Source organism: Choloepus didactylus, chromosome 16, assembly GCF_015220235.1.
Source record: "Choloepus didactylus isolate mChoDid1 chromosome 16, mChoDid1.pri, whole genome shotgun sequence".
NCBI lineage: Eukaryota > Metazoa > Chordata > Mammalia > Pilosa > Megalonychidae > Choloepus > Choloepus didactylus.
In genome coordinates, this window is record NC_051322.1 from 11,908,879 (window position 1) to 11,926,034 (window position 17,156).

General features: G+C 35.4%; 1 protein-coding gene across 4 annotated transcripts in view; it reads left to right on the forward strand.

Annotated features, from left to right (window-relative positions):
• Positions 1-17,156, forward strand: part of TMX3 (thioredoxin related transmembrane protein 3) — a 104,423-nt gene that overhangs the window by 55,647 nt on the left and 31,620 nt on the right. The window contains exons 16-17 of one of the 4 annotated variants that reach the window (XR_005212190.1): positions 5,412-5,532; positions 5,640-5,880. Coding sequence is in view for 2 of the 4 variants with exons in the window: in XM_037805968.1 (XP_037661896.1) it covers positions 947-1,207 (261 nt within the window). In the remaining 2 variants the exon portion in view is untranslated. Of the gene's footprint in view, positions 1-946; positions 3,403-5,411; positions 5,610-5,639; positions 6,382-17,156 lie in introns of those variants that run through there. The other 3 variants (XR_005212189.1, XM_037805969.1, XM_037805968.1) reach the window with 3 other exon arrangements.

The window sequence follows — 17,156 nt, forward strand, 5'->3', positions numbered from 1 at the left end:
TATTCATCCTTAAATTTCCATCTCAAAACACACATTTATTCTGTGAAGCCTTCTTCAATTATCTCAATCCAAAGTGAGTGTCCTCTCCTCTAACCTTGTCTATATAGTTCTCAAGAGTTATTGATACAATATATATATGTAGAATATATTTCTAATACTAGTAGTAACATACTTTATATACTGAATATGCTGTTCAGTAAAATTACTTTTATTTTTCTCTGTGCTGAGGAGACAGTGCATAAACTGAGGGAAAGTAATAATTTAGCATGTTAATGAGGCATGACTACTAACCAGATGAGTAAAGACTGTTAAAAATGTCATTGAAGAGAAAATGTGTATACCTTCCTTGTGGTAAATACCCAGCCTTTTCTGTGAGAATTCTAAAGCTCTTGAACCCCTGTGTGATTGTGAGCAAAGTAAGTATCCATAGAAAAGGTTATAGAATATCCAGTGCCTTACTCTCCTGCCAGTAGCTGGACACACACACATACAAACACACACACTGTCTTTCTCTCTCACACGTAAAGACAGATATACACATATATAAAACTTGTTACAGTGTCTTTACCATGGTAATTACTGCAGAAATACTGACATTGATTCACTGGAACTGAAAGCTATATTTATTATTCCCAAATTAGATTCACTTGGAGAGTAACTTAACCAAGAATGCTCTTACTGTGTTTTCCTTCCTCTTGTTTAGTATTGTAGCCTAGAGATAGTGAGGGCAGGAGGGGGAACATAGGAAACAGGTTGAGAAATGGGTTAAAACCTCAGTTTTTATTCTATTCAATACTAATTTAAATTGTTCTAAAACTTAGTAAAAAAAAAAAAAAGTTGAATGGCAGCAAGAGGAAAAAAAATCTGTAATGGTGTTATATTAATATGTGCTTTTGTATATCAGATTTATGTCTGAATAGAGCTGAGTTTAATTATCTTTCCACAGTCTATATTCAAGAGCTCACCACTTATGGGCTGCTTTCTCTTTGGCCTGCCACTGGGTGTCATCAGTATCATGTGCTATGGGATCTACACAGCTGATACAGATGGAGGTTATATAGAAGAACGATACGAAATATGTGAAAATGAAACTGAAAGTCAAGAACTGATGGAAGAGAGCAAAGAAGAACCAGAGCCAAGCAGTGCAGGATCTCTAGTGCCTACAGTGCAAGAACCCAAAGATGTATTAGAAAAGAAGAAAGATTAAGACTTTAGTAGTATAAAATATTTGATAGGATTTCAAATTATTAAAGAGTCTATTTATTGAATTTAGACATTTAATCATGATCTTTACAGAAGAGAACTTGTTTGTATTTTGCTAATAGCAACGCATATGGACAAAAGTATTCCTCTCATAAATGGGGAGGATGTTTGGATCACAGAAATGAAATGTTTGTCTAAAGCAAGCAAAGAAAAACAAAGGTGAACCTTACACATGTTATAACAATCAGTTATATTTGCATGTTTTTCTATCTGAATATTCTGTGACAGAGTTAAGATTCTTGGGCAGAATATTTTAATTGGTCAATCAGGTAGAAAATACATGTTTGATATAGAAAAATAATACCTCCACCTCCTACCATCCATTCTCCTCATATATTTTGAATAAAATTTATATGGACAATATTTAGTCTTTAAAATTTAGGCACTTTAAGGAGAACTAATAATTTTTTCCATGTATCAAATTAAGATTGTAAGGTTATAAATAATTTGGTTTATATAGCATAGTAATTTTATTTTGTTGTTATTTGTAAAAGAGAGAAACTGTTACTTTTTAACTTTATACTCAGTTGCATTATTACATGGTTTTCATATGGTCTTGTACAGTGGGGGAAAATAGTCATATCTGATCTTTGCAATGTTAACAAGGTTGGCTTGGAGCTGGGGTTTCACGCCATTCTCTGAGCGCTCTGTTACAGATGTGTTAGACATCGCTGCAATAAGGGAAGGATCTATCACTCCTGCCCAGCTCTAGCCGAACAGTTTAGTTTAGTTTGGGGGTATTTTTTTTCCTATTTTTTATATTGGGATTTCTTCTGAAATTTCCTTGGATAAAAAGTTTCTGCTGCTTTTTCGAAAGTACTGCTCTGTGGTAACTGATATTCCAATGTGTGTGTATGTGTATATATAGTATATATGTTATATATATATATATATATACAATTTCTTGACAGCCTGTTATGTAACATTATGGATATATCTCTGTTCATAATGAGTAATAAATGTTGTAATCAGATTGTCACACAACAAAAATCATGTCCGATGACAAAAGAGATCTGCTCCATCATGTCAGTCTCTTTCAGCCAGTGACCTCTCATCTATCCATAATGAAACAAGGTAGGAATTCTATCCCAATACAAATGAGCATGTTTAAGTTTGTTGGTTTTGAGGCTTTCATTTTAGCTAAGTTTAGAATTTTATCAGGCAGTTATCATTTGGATGGTTATTAATTGAATAATTGAGTTATTCAATATAAAGTATTTTATTAAACATTTAAAATTATTTATTCACTTTAAAAATGTTAAGTCACGGTCCTGATACCAAAGTTGTTAGGGCTTTGGTCCCAAAGGGCAGCCTTTGGTTATTTCTGATACCATGATGATTACACTGAACTGAAACTCTTGTATCTTAAGTACTAAGGAATTACTAGTAATTGTTTTATTGTATCCATGTGCTCTTATTTTTAGTACTTGACAAGTAAATACTCATTCTTAATGTTTGGCATCCCATTATTTTATTTTTTAAGTAATGAAACAAACATGTGGTTGTAGAGAATTTTAGGAAATGTTTTTCATTTTAAACTGGAGATACATCCTGTTAATTTTACAAGTAGATTCTTCTCCAAAGTGTCATTAAATTTTAATGAGTTATTTTGGAAGATAAATATTAATGTTCCTAATGGTCAGGCTTTTGTATAACAGTAATGATGAGCTTAGATAACCATGGATGTTTCATTTGAGACTCAAATCTAGTAAGGAAGTGAAAGCTCAGAAGTAAGTGACATGAAGAAATTGTTATAGAAAATATTACTGACTTTTTCCTTTGTTAATCACTATCAGATGTTAGTCATCTGCATATTTTTGGTTGTGGAATGAATCCTTCAAGCACCTCAGAATGAAAGACCTCAATAGGAAAAAAAAAAAAATGCCCATTATGTACAAATAAAAATCCTGTGATCTTCCTTTATATTTTGAAATTTTCTTGTTTATAAATTAATGCCTTAGTTCTCTGTTATCCTTTTCACAACTCTGTACTGTTGCCCCAAAATGTATTCTATTTGTGCTTTTAAAGTGTGTTCATTTGGGAAAACAAAAATGGGTGGGTTGTTTGTAAATGAAAAGTTTCATTTCTTCCTTTATGTATTAAAATTTTGTCTCATTTTGGGATATTTTTATTTGTCAAGTTGCTCACAAAACAAATTTTAAGTTTTTTACTAGTATGATGTTCCCTTCAAAGTAATATCAGCACTTATTAGAGAGCTGTTTTCATTTTAGGAAGAATTACTTCAAAATAAAGGCAGACCTCTTAGTAATTGAATCTAATAGAATAACATAGACATCTGATTTCAGTGATGAATCTTATTATGAGTACATATCTGTAGTGGGGAATATCCTTCAATAACTTGGACTTTTATCTTCTCTTGCAGTTGCAGTAAAGTTCTGTTTTTAAGTCTTAAAATTTAAAATTCTAGATGCCTCTGTTGCTGAACCTGATACTCAGACAATATTGAAAGATATTTCAACCTACTTCAAAGCAAAATTGCGTGTTTTTATCAAGTACCCTATGCTCTCCCCCATAGTTTACATTCTTTTTTTGCTCATTTCATAGTGTATCTTAATGTTTCTCTAGCTAATATTATCTAAAATGTGCTCAAGGCATAGTAGACCTTGAATTTTTTTTCTTCCCTCTACACAGGGCTTTGGTATCTGTTTAGAGATAATATTAAGATGCCAAATATCTAGAGGCTGAAGGAAGGGCATGTCTCTTGGATCTATGTTAGTAGTTAAAATAATTAATTATATTGTTTTAGATTAGTAGATTTTGTTTTGATAATGTTGTATCTTGTGTTTTGTTTTGAGGGGCTTTTTTGGTTTGGGTTTTATAAGAAGTAATTTAGATATTTTCATCATTGCTTCATATGATATGGAGGTAGGACAGGGAAAAATCACTAGGCTATTTTTTTTTTTTTTTTTTTAATCTTCATTTTATTGAGATGTATTCACATACCACGCAGTCATACAAAACAAATCGTACTTTTGATTGTTTACAATACCATTACATAGTGGTACATTCATCACCCAAATCAATCCCTGGCACCTTCATTAGCACACACACAAAAATAACAAGAATAATAATTAGAGTGAAAAAGAGCAATTGAAGTAAAAAAGAACACTGGGTACCTTTGTCTGTTTGTTTCCTTCCCCTATTTTTCTACTCATCCATCCATAAACTAGACAAAGTGGAGTGTGGTCCTTATGGCTTTCCCAATCCCCTTGTCACCCCTCATAAGCTACATTTTTATACAACTGTCTTCGAGATTCATGGGTTCTGGGTTGTAGTTTGATAGTTTCAGGTATCCACCACCAGCTACCCCAATTCTTTAGAACCTAAAAAGGGTTGTCTAAAGTGTGCATAAGAATGCCCAGCAGAGTGACCTCTCGGCTCCTTTTGGAATCTCTCTGCCACTGAAGCTTATTTCATTTCCTTTCACATCCCCCTTTTGGTCAAGAAGATGTTCTCCGTCCCACGATGCCAGGTCTACATTCCTTCCCGGGAGTCGTATTCCACGTTACTAGGCTATTTTTATTATGCAGAAATTGTTCAGACAGACCAATATGAAATGCTAGAACTATCAGTTAATTTGGGGGTTAGGTTTGCCATTTTATTTTTTATATATATAAATATAATTTGTTTTTTCCTGAGTGTGTTTTAGTCCAAGAGTGGGCAAAAATAATTTTCTACTTTGGACTAATCTATAAAGATTTTTGAAAGTCTGTATTAATAACTCGTTGAATTCATCCTGCCTTACAGCACCAATTGTAAACCTTTGTTTTTCTAAAATAAATTAATTGAAAACATGTAATCCTTTGTTATTTTTATAATTTCTCTTTTGTTTGTTTTCATAATCAATCTAGTTCTCCATGCGAACAGAGAGAACAGCTAAGCCTGGTCTTCCACAATTGTTTTTTTCCCTTTTATTAAAACTGTAAATTATTCATTATTATCGAAATGGAATTTTAAAGCTTAAAAAGATTTTAGAGATGAGATTCTAATCTCATCCTCTTATATTATAGATGAAGAACCTAAGATTCATAGGTTTGGTATGTTTTGTATTTGCTGTGTCATGTAAAACTTGATAATTTGTAAACATTAATTTTTTCAGAAGAGCATCTTTTACTATCCTTTTTCAGAATCTAAAGTTAGAAGAATTGGATTTGAGTCCTTGGTCAACTGCTGAATTGTCATCTTGAGTACGTCACAACTTCAGCACTTCACTTTCATTGTCAGTAAAACGGGAGTCTACAGCTTCAGGTTTTGTTTTGTTTTGTTTTGTTAGCATCAAATGGGAAAAGATTTGAAGAAATTTTATAAAAATGTTTTTTAATGATTTTTTTTTTCATGTTTCATTCCATGGGCAGATCCTTTAATATGAGCTACTGTCTGGTACAGGAATAGCCAAAATGTGTCCCCACCCAACATGTAAATTTGCGGTGTAGCTGCTGAGAACGGGCCTTCTCTGAAAGGGTGACAGCGTGTTCAGCCATTGATGAATTCCCTGGGGGGTGACAGGCTCCCGTCTCTGTGGCTGTGGAGGCTCCATGTCACACTGCCTGGATGGAAATTCTTGCTCCATTACTTACCTGCATAAAGTTGGATAAGGTACTTAACCTCTCTGCTCCTGGGTTGCCTTGTCTTTAATTTGGGGGTGATGACACCTGTCATTGAATTGTGAGAGTTAAATGGGTTATGCCTGAGGAATATTTAGAAAAGCAGCACATAGTGAGAGCTCTCAGATATTAACTATAATGTTTGTTCATCAAGTTAATGTATTTCTCATCTCACTTCATGTAGAATTTGTATCATCATTGTCTACCAGAGAAAGGTCAAGTTGAGTGAAATCCCAATATATTTAAATATTAATGGATATTGAATACTTACGGAAAAATTATTTGATTTTCCTGCATAGCTTCAGACTATAGTCATAAACCCTCAACATTTCTGTAAGCCAATCTCCTACATACTGAAATGATGTTTCAGACAACTAGTGGAAAAAAGTAGAAATTATTTTTTGTAATTTATTTATTCAATAAATGTTATTAAGTACCTTCTCTGTAATACTGAGAATACGGAGTAAAAGACAGTGATGGCCCCAGCACTTCTCGAATTGAAATGCTTGATTGTCAGTACTTGAAATGCTTTGATTGCAAATTTTCCACTTTTTCTGTTCTCCATAGTTTCCCTTCTCATATTATCTGTTGTTTGACATAAAATTATTGTAAATGATTACATCATGGGGCCTTTGGGACTCAGTGGGCGAGAGGCCAGAGGAAAACAGAACACATCAGCTGTCTTCAAATACATGAAGGGGTCAGGTTTACTTAGCAGCACATCTGCAGCTGTGGCATTACTAGGGTGGAGGTAACAGGGCAACGAAATGCAGTTCAGGATAAGGAAATGTTCCACAAAAAGAATGCCCAGGGACCAAATGGGCTGTCCTGGGAGGTACAGAATTCCCACATTGAAATTGTTGAAATGTGTGCTGGGCAACCCTGTGGTATGAGTTTCCTTCTGAGACCGAGATTCTGAGAGTCCATAAATGTAAGCTCTAAAGGAAAAACACCCTTTATGCCTACATACACCATTGTCCCTTCTCTTTCCAACAGAAAGATCCCAAAAAGGTTTTAGCCATCTTTACTACATAAATTTTAGTTGTGTAAATGAAAGAGTTCAGTGAAGCTGGAAGAATAGATTGTAACAACTGAGATTACCTCTACACTCATTCATACTTTTCACTTGAATCTTTGCATCACTGTCTTTATCACATGGTCGTTTATAGATTTAAGTGACAATGGTTTTTGCTCCATCAAAGTAGTTTGATATACTTGTGCAGCTTTGAAATGGTTATGGACCCCAGAAGAGCTATGATCTTTTAATCCATTCTTGTTCGGTGTAACCTTTTGACTGTTTCCCTGGAGATATGGCTCATCCAACTGTGGGTGAGACCTTTGATTAAGTTATTTCCATGGAGGTGTGGCCCTGCCCATTCAGGATGGGTCCTGATTAGTTCACTGGAGCATTTAAGAGAGCTCAAGAGCTGACACAGATGCTGATGCTTGGAGACACTTGGAGATTCAGACAGAAGGACATTTGGAGATGCTAAGCCAAGAGATGAAGCCCAGAGTTTGCCCTGGAGAAGCTATGAGAAGACCCCCAGATGCTTAGAGAGAAATGCCCTAGGAAAACAAAGCAGAGAGTTGAGAGAAGTTCAGAGAGACAGAGGCCCAGAGACATTTTGGAGAAAGCTGTTTAGAAACACAACCTGGGAGCAAAGGACCAGTGGATGCCTGCGATGTGCCTTCCCAGCTGACAGAGAGTGTTCTGGACGCCATTGGCCATTCATCAGTGAAGGTATCTTCTTGTTGATGCCTTAGTGTGGACACTTTTATGGCCTTTGAACTGTAAATTTGTAACCTAATAAATCCCCTTTATAAAAGCCAGTTCATTTCTGGTATTTTGCATAATGGCAGCTCTAGCTAACCGGAACAATACCACAGTTTCTGAATCTGCGTTTGATGTGATTATCCCAAGCCATAAAACCCAGTCAAAGATACAGTAAATGGTTAGATTGTAGTGACACAGTAGCATTTAATAGTTAAAATTTTGAGGTCATACACCCAAAAATAGCATGTATAATTAATAATTCTGCATTAAATTCCTTTGTCTCCTTTTTCTTCTTAAACTGATTGTTGGGGGACCTTTATAAGCTTTCTGAAGTGGTGATTGAAGTTTTAAGATTGTATGACTTCTTCAAACAATATTTTGTTTGAAGTAAAATACATAATTCAGACAGTGTTGTAAAATAATCTGAAAGCTGTTTTTAAGAATTTTTGTAAAGCATGACTCCCTTTTTGCCAAGGGGTAGTTTTGAAATGATTAAAATAATTCACAAAAAGCACCTTATGTTTGGACATAGATTAATTTACATTTTTCATTAAAGACTGACTTAATTCAGTGGCTTAGTTTCCAAGACTATCATGAAAATCTCTTGCTCCCAAATTACCCATACTCTTTGATACAAAACTTTAAAAAGATAGAATTGCTATTAACTTAAATGTCATCATAATATGTTTTCTTCTCATTAAAGGAACATTTAACAATTGTGTTATGTTTCTGCATAGAAACACTTTTTTGAATGTCAATGCTTTGGTGATATAATTGCAATAAACCACTTGTTTTGCAATAATTTACTGATTTTACAAGAAGATGGTATGAATTTCAAATAGAGCCTGAATTATAGAATATAAGATGACACTGACATGTTATTACTTTAAAATCCAGCTCTTAAAACATTTTGGATGGACTGCTAACAGTTTCTTGAGTATTGAGTCTGTTAAATCTGTATAAAGAGTATCCAAGTGTAAATGACATTGATTACTTACATACAAAGGGATATACTAACATTTGAAAATATTTCAGTGTTTCCTTTCTTAATTCTCATGCTTTGTTTCTACATGTATTACAATCTATTCTTTATACTTGTTGATAACATAATCTCAAATTCTGAATTGCCAGCTTCCAAAATAATGAGTTTTTCTCTCAGGTCCTTATAAATATGCAAAGAAACATTCAAATATTGATGTGTGAAGCATAGCAGTAATTTGCACAGGGGCCAAACAACCTCTAGAGGGCATATCAGGAACTTTTTTTTTCTGAATAACAAGTCTTCACCTCAGAAATTCTGACATGCCTCCCCCACTCCCACCCCTACAGTGGGTTTCCATCACTGGAGAGAGCAACAGTTTTATTAACTATGAGGATTTCCTCAGATATATTGTGGAGGAAAAACTGTTGTGGCTTAGTTATTAAGCATTATAATATGAAGTTTAGCATTAAAATGCCTTTGGAGATAAACTAAGGTTTAGATCTGAATAGAATCCCTCAATAATTGTTTAATTCTGAACAAATTATGTAATTCTCATTATCTTGTTTGCTGAGTCGAAATGGGATGGAGGAAGTGGGGCTGTGACTGGTCCCATACTCCTTTCCCAGCCAAGAAGTTGAGAATCTTAAACTGTTGATGGTGTTAACATGTGTGCATATGAAGTCCGGAATTTTATGGGACTTGGTAGAAAACTGTCTGGATATTAGTGTGCTGGCTACTTCCTGTGATCTTCAGGAAGGTCCTTACAAGAAAGAGAAAAACATAGGAAAGCAGGTAGGTAGCAAAATTCTGTCTGGAGCCAACAATTACAATATGACAGAGAACCATTTTTCTTTTTTACTTGCAAATAAATAAATAAATAAAATAAATAAATAAATAAATAAATATCTTGCCCCCAGGTTAATTTAGTTTGAGTTAAGAAAGAGAAGTAAGTAAACAGGGCATAAGATTGGTGCCTCATAGGAGCTAGGAAACTGAAGGCAGCTCACCCAGCCCTAGCCCTTTTCTCTGTAACCCCTTCCCCTAAACCTGCTACACACTTCTTTCTTTTAAACTCCCTCCACCAACATGCAGACTGCTGGCAGGGAGCTGATTACCTGCCTAATGGCCCTGACCTGTGATTTCATGCTTATGTGCAAAGATCAGATTATAAATGGTTAAGGTAATAGGTAAGGTGACAGGAAGAGTTGTTCATTCCTGTCATTAGGAAATAGAACCCACTGTAAAGATGGTGTCAGGTTATGGGCCAAGATCTCATTAAATCTGTGATTTTGGTAAATAGTGCATGGAATCCCTAGATATATGATAAATAATTAGTACAACTACATTTTATAGGAGTAAGTATTACCAGAGAATCTCTTAAAGCTTAGCATAAAAGATTGAATAGTTCTTCACCACTGAAAACAACTCCCAGGAACTCAAAATCTCGTCTGGATTCCTTCCCTCTGTCTCTCACGTAGAAGGCAGTGGGGAACGAAGGATAAGCAGGAGTCTCCTGACCACATAACTCACTCTACTGCTAAGTGAAGGCCTCCAGGCTCTTTGTGGTAAAATAGGGTATTTCTAGGAGGTGGTAAAAATCATGTTGTTTTCTTATCTGGATTTCAGTGGATAAAATTTCAATAAAGGTGCTCAATCAACTGGATGTTGCCTCTTACCTGAAACCATGGACAAAAATTAATTCAAGATTGATCATATACTAAAATATGAAAAAACAATTCATTTCTTATAAAATACGTAGAGAAGTACCTTCATGACCTTGGATAGACAACAGTTGCTTAAAGAGACACATGGTGGTTTGAAACTATGTACCCCAGAAAATAATGATTTAAAGCTAATCCATTCCTGTGGGTGTAAGCCTATTGTAAGTAGGATCTTTTGATGTGCTTACTTCCGTTAAGTCATGGCACAGGGTGGGTCTAATCCTCGTACTGGAGTCCTTTATAAATGTGATGAAGACAGAGAGAGAACACCATGGAAGCAAGAAGCTGAAATCAACGAAACCTGGAAGAGAATGGAGAGACCAGCAGACACCACCATGTGCCTTGCCACGGGAAGAGAGCATTGCCCCAATGATGTCTAGATTTGACCATTTTCCCAGACTCTAACCGTAAGCAAATAAATTCCCATCATTCAAGCCAAACCATTTCATGGTATATTGCTTTCAGCAGTCTAGCAAACTAAAACACCATGAAAAAAAAAAAATCTGCCAATTGGATTTCATTAAAATTAAGAATTCTGTTTATCAAAAGACACCATTGGGAGTGAAAAGGGAAAACAGATGGGCAGAGATACATACTTACATCTACCAAAGCACTTGTATGCAGTGATTTAAAGAAGACCTTCAAATCAGTAAGGAAAAGACAACAACTGTCCATGACTTGAACAGGAACTTTACAAAATAGAATATCCAACTGGCCAGTAAGCCTATGAAAAGGTACTCGGTATCATTATTCATCCAGTCTCTTAGTTTTAAAAAACTGTGCAGGTATGACTTGCAAGTGTATACATCCAGCTTGACATCCACGTTTGAATGTTTAACCGGCAACACAACCAGTCTTCATTTCTCCACCAAACACTCCCCCTCAGTCTTTCTCAGTAAATGGTAACTCTGTTCTAGTTACTCAGGCCAAAAACTCTGGATCTATTAGTGACTCTTTTCTTGAATACCCCTTATCTAATCTTGAGAAATTCCTGTTAACTATTATCTTCAGAATATTTTCAAAATCCAAACTTCCCACCACCTTCAAGTTCACCATCCTGGGCCAGGCCACCATGGCCCATTGCCCAGCTTTCCTGCTGCCACCGTTGCCTGGCTCCTAGAGCGACCTTGTAAACTGAGGCAGATCATGCCATTTTTCTGCTGGTAACACCTTCCAGGAGTCAAGCCAAGATCCTTAGCACGGCCTATGATGGTTTTTACAGTCTCCTGCCTGCCTCCCCCTTGCCCATTCCAGCCTCCTGGCCACTGGCCGTTCCTGGAGCCACTCAGTGTCCTCACACTGGCTGCTCCCTCCCTCCCTCCAGGCCACCCTCTCAGCAACACTTTTATTAGACGCCCTGACCTCCAGTTCTGCCTGTCCTGTTTGCACGCCTGCTTTATTTTTTTTATAATCAATTATATATATATATATATATATATTATATATATAAATATATTTTTTATAATCTTACTTTACAACATTTATATTTAACTTATGTGTTTACTGCCAGGGCCCCCTCTCAAATACACACTGAATGTAAACAGTGTCAGACACTTTTTTTTCAATGCCATAAGCCTGATTCCTAAAACAATGTTTAACATGTAGTACACATTCAATAACTGTTTGTGAGATGAATAAATGATTAATTGAATCCATTGTTTTGATACGATGATGTATTTATCTCCAGTGTGTTAGAACTGAAGGTTTCTGATTTACAAAATCAAAAGCGAATAGTCATACATTGTAATTTTTAATTGAAGATTTTAAATGCACAGTCCAAAAATATTTAAATGACTGCTGATTGAGCAATAAGAAAGAAAAGTAATTAACATGACTCATAAGCTTTGAAAATATTTTATGTTTTAATATGGAATATGTTTTATATTATTTATCTTGGGATCTGCTACCTTAGAATTTAAATAATCATTGAAAATAAGAATAGACTTGTGGTCAAGAACTGGAAAATAATTAGCTTTTCGATAACCAAATACTTTTCTATCCTTCAAATACTATGGGAAAATAAGTAATTAGCTCTTTTGCAAATGTCAATAGTCTAAACTTGTTAGCCATGTTTGGTAATTCTTTTTATTTATTTTTTACTTATTTTTATTTTCTAGCAATTCTTACTATATTTTAAGTCAAAGATTCTTAACTAGTGCTGCTTATCAGAATTGCATGAGCATCACCCCAGGGTTTATAAAAATACACGTCAACCCTAGAAAGCCCATTTAGTTGGTATTGGATGAACCTCTGCTTGAAATCAGAACAAAGAAAAGAGAAAAAATACCCCAAACCTTTTGCAGTTGATTCTGATGTGCCCTCCAAGTTGTGAGCCAGTGTTTTAAATGATTATTAGGAAGGGTAAAAGTGTCAGTGCCTTTGAGAAGCTGTTTTCATGTTATTTTCCTTCTGAGCATTTAGAGGTCAAATACAGCACAAGAGAACAATGCGCTTCACTAGCCCCATCTCGACCCTCAACCTCAGCCAACGGCAAGTAAACCTGCTCGCGCATCAGTAGTGACTTCAGAAAAGTGGTTTTTGTTCTTGTAAACAAGATAGTAGATTATGTCCAGCTGGGATTATTAACTGTCTCTCTTCTACCATCTTTCCTCCAGAGGCGGGCAAAGGCTCAACCGACTTAAACCAGCGCTGGTGGGGAGAGTAGGCGCAGGAAGCACCACCAAGTTCTTGGCGTGTGCCATTTGTATAGCAAGTGACATTAAATAACAGAAATTTATTCATGTTCTTCTTTCTTGAACACTAATTTAAAACAAATTTTTATATGACCAGTAACTGGTCCCCAATGTAAAATGTGTACCAAGAGGTCCACTTAGTGATGTAAATCTAAGAGCCCAGAAGCCTCTGGACACTCCTATAGGAGGGCATTTCTGCTCAACAACTACCTATACTCACATACCATATAATCCACCCAAAATGTATAATCAGTGGCTTCTAGTATATTCAGAGTAGTGCGTTCATCACCACAATTTTAGAACATTTTCATTACTCCAAAAAGAAAAGCCTCATACCCCTTAGCAATCACCTCTCACTTCTGTCCTTCCCCAGACTGACGTGACTAGTTTGTTTCTATCTCTATAGATTTCTTTATATTTACATTTTATATAAATGGAATCATATAATATGTAGTACTTTGTGTCTAGTTTCTTTCACTTAGCATGCCTTTTTAAAAAAATTTTTTTTAATTAGGGAAGTTGTAGGTTTACGGAAAGTCATGTAAACAATACAGCATTCCCATATAACCCCATTGTTGACACTTGCTTTAATGTGGTACCTTTGTTACAATTGATGAAAGAATATTAAAATTGTACTGTTAACTATTGTACATAGTTTACGTTAGGGTGTGTTTTTTCCCATATAACACCCTATAATTAATACCTTGTATTAGTGTCATACATTTATCATAATTTATGAAAACATTCTTATACATGTAATATTAGCACCAGTCCATCATCCATAAAAGGGCTGACTGAGTTACACTGTCCCATGATTTATCTTCTTTCATTCTAGTAACATACATGACCCAGAATTTCCACCTTCTAACCACATTCACATATGTAATTCAGCACTGTTAATTATACTTCTAATAATGTGCTACCATTACCGCCATCCATTTTCAAACCTTTACAATCGACCTAAATAGAAATTCTATACAAATTAAGCATCAGCTCCCCATTCTCTTCCCTAATCTATATTCTGATAATCTATATTCTAGATTCTAACTCTATGAATTAACTTACTATAATTAATTCATGTCAGTGAGATACAGTATTTGTCTTTTTGTGTCTGGCTTGTATCAGTCAGCATAATGTCCTCAAAGTCCATCGATGTTATCACATGCATCAGGAATCCATTCCTTTTCACTGCTGAATAATATTCCATCATGGGTATATACAATGTTTTGTTTATCCATTCATCCATTGATGGACACTTGGGTTGCTTCCATCCTTTGGCAGCTGTGGTAATGCCACTATGAATATGGGTGTGCAAATATCTGTTCAAGTCCCAGCTTTCAATTCTTCTGGGTCTATACCTAGAAATGGGATTGCTGGATCATATGTTAATTCTATATTTAGCTCCCTAAGGAACTCCCAAACTCTCTTCCACAACAGCTGCCGCATTTTACATTCTCGCCAGTCGAAATGAGTGTTCTGTTTCTCCACATCCTCTTCAACACTTGTAATTTTCTGTTTTTTTAATAGTTGCCATTTTAGTGGGTGTGAAATGATAGCTCATTGTGGTTTTGATTTGTGTTTCCCTAATATCTAAATGATATTGAGCATATTTTCATGTGCTTTTTAGCCAATTGTATATACTTGAGAAATTTCCATTCAGGTCTTTTGCCCATTTTTAAATTGGTTGTTTGTCCTGTAAGTGTTGAATTGTAGAATTTCTTTATATATTCTGGATATTAAATCCTTATTGACTATGTGTTTTCCAAATATTTTCTCCCATTGATAGGTTGTCTTCTCCCTTTTGTGACAAAGTCCTTTGATGACCCAAGTTTTTAATTTTGGGGAGGTCCCATTTACCTATTTTTTCTTTTGCTGCTTGTTGTGATGGTTAGGTTTGTGTGTCAGCTTGGCCAGGTGATGGTGCCCAGGTGTTTGGTCAAACAAGCATCAGCCTAACCATTAGTGCAAGTACAATTGTGGCTGGTTAATAAACCAGAAGGCTGGTTTATTAGATCATCAGTCAGTTAACTGCATCTGTGGCTGATTACATCAATGAAGGGTGTGTCTTCTGCAATGAGCAAATTCAATCAGCTGGATTTAATCCAATCAGTTGAAGACTTTTAAGGGAAAAGAGGGAGAACCTTCACTTCTTCTTCAGCTAGCCATCCTCTCCTGAGGAGTTCATTGAACACCTTCATCGGAGTTGCCAGTTCACTGCCTGCCCTATGGAATTTGGACTCGTGCATCCTGTCTTATGGAATCCAGGCTCATGCATCCCCACAGTTGCGTGAGACACTTTTATAAAATCATATATTTACAGATAGCTCTTGTGGTTCTGTTTCCCTAGAGAACCCTAACTAACACAGCTTGTGCTTTGGTATAAAGTCTAAGAAACCATTGCCTAACACCATCCTGAAGATGCTTCCCTACATTTTCTTCTAGGAGTTTTGTGGTTCTGGCTCTTAAATTCAGGCCTTTGATCATGTTTTTTTTTTTTTTTAAATAAACAGCTTTATTCACACAACATCAATCCATCCAAAGTGTACCATCAAAGGCTCTTGGTATTGTCACAGAGTTGTACATTTATCACCCTTTGAGTTAATTTTTGTATATGATATAAGGGTCTTCTTTCATTCTTTTGCATATGGATATCCAATTCTTCGAGCACCATTTGATGAAGAGACTATTCTTTCCCAATTGAGTGGACTTGGCAGTCTTGTCAAAAATCAATTGGCCATAGGTGTGAGGGTCTATTTCTGAACTCTCAATTTGATTCATTGGTCAATATATCTATTCTTGTGCCAGTATCATGCTGTTTTAACCACTGTAGCTTTATAATATGCTTTACAGTCAGGAAGTCTGTGTCCTCCAACTTCATTCTTTTTTTTTCCAAGATGTTTTTGGATATTGTGGGCCACTTACCACTCAAAATAAATTTCATCATTGGCTTTTCCATTTCTGCAAAGTAGGCTATTGGAATTTTGATTGGAATTGTGTTGAATCTGTAAATCATCTGGGGTAGAATTACATCTTAATGATACTTAGTCTTCCAATCCTTGAATATCCATTGTCCTTCCATTATTTTGGTCTTTAATTTCTGTTAGCAATATTTTGTAGTTTTCTGTGCACCAGTTCTTTACATCCTTGGTTAAATTTATTACTAGATATTTGATTCTTTAGTTGCTATTGTAAATGGGATTTTTTTTCTTGATTTTCTCTTCAGCTTACTCATTACTAGTGTATGGAAACAGTACTGATTTTTGTGTATTGATCTTTTACCCTGCCATTTTCCTGAATTCATTTATTTGCTCTAGTAGCCTTGTTGTCAATTTTTCAGGGCTTTCTGTATATAGGATCATGTCATCTGCAAATAGTGAAAGTTTTACTCCTTTTGGATGCCTTTTATTTCTCTTTGTTGCCTAATTGCTCTGACTGGAACTTTCAGTACAATGTTGAATAACAGTGGTGACAGTGGGCATCCTTGTCTTATTCTTGATCTTAGAGGAAAAGGTTTTCAGTCTTTCACCATTGAGTAGGATGTTAGATTTGGGTTTCTATATATGCCCTTTATCAAAAAAGGTGCTGAATTTTGTGAAATGCTTTTTCTGCATCAATTGAGATGGTCATCTGGTTTTCTTCCCTTCATTTTTTTGATATGGGGTATTACATTAATTGATTTTCTTAATGTTGAACCACCCTTGCATACCTGGGATAAAGCCCACTTGGTCATGGTGTATAATTCTTTTGCTGTGCTGCTGGATTTGATTTGCAAGTATTCTGTTGAGGATTTTTGCATCTGTATTCATAAGAGAAATTGGTCTAATTTTCTTTTCTTATAGGATCTTTATCTGGGTTTGGTACTAGGGTGAAGTTGGCTCGTAGAATGAGTTAGTGTTCCTCCTCTTCAATGTTTTTTTTGGTAGAGTTTGAGCAAGATGTGTATTGATTCTTCTTGGAATGATTGGTAGAATTCATTTGTGAAGCGATTTGTTCCTGGGCTTTTCTTTGTTGGGAAGTTTTTGATGACTGATTCAATCTCTTTACTTGTAATTGATCCATTGGGGTCTTCCATTTCTTCTAGAGTCATTGTAGGTTGTT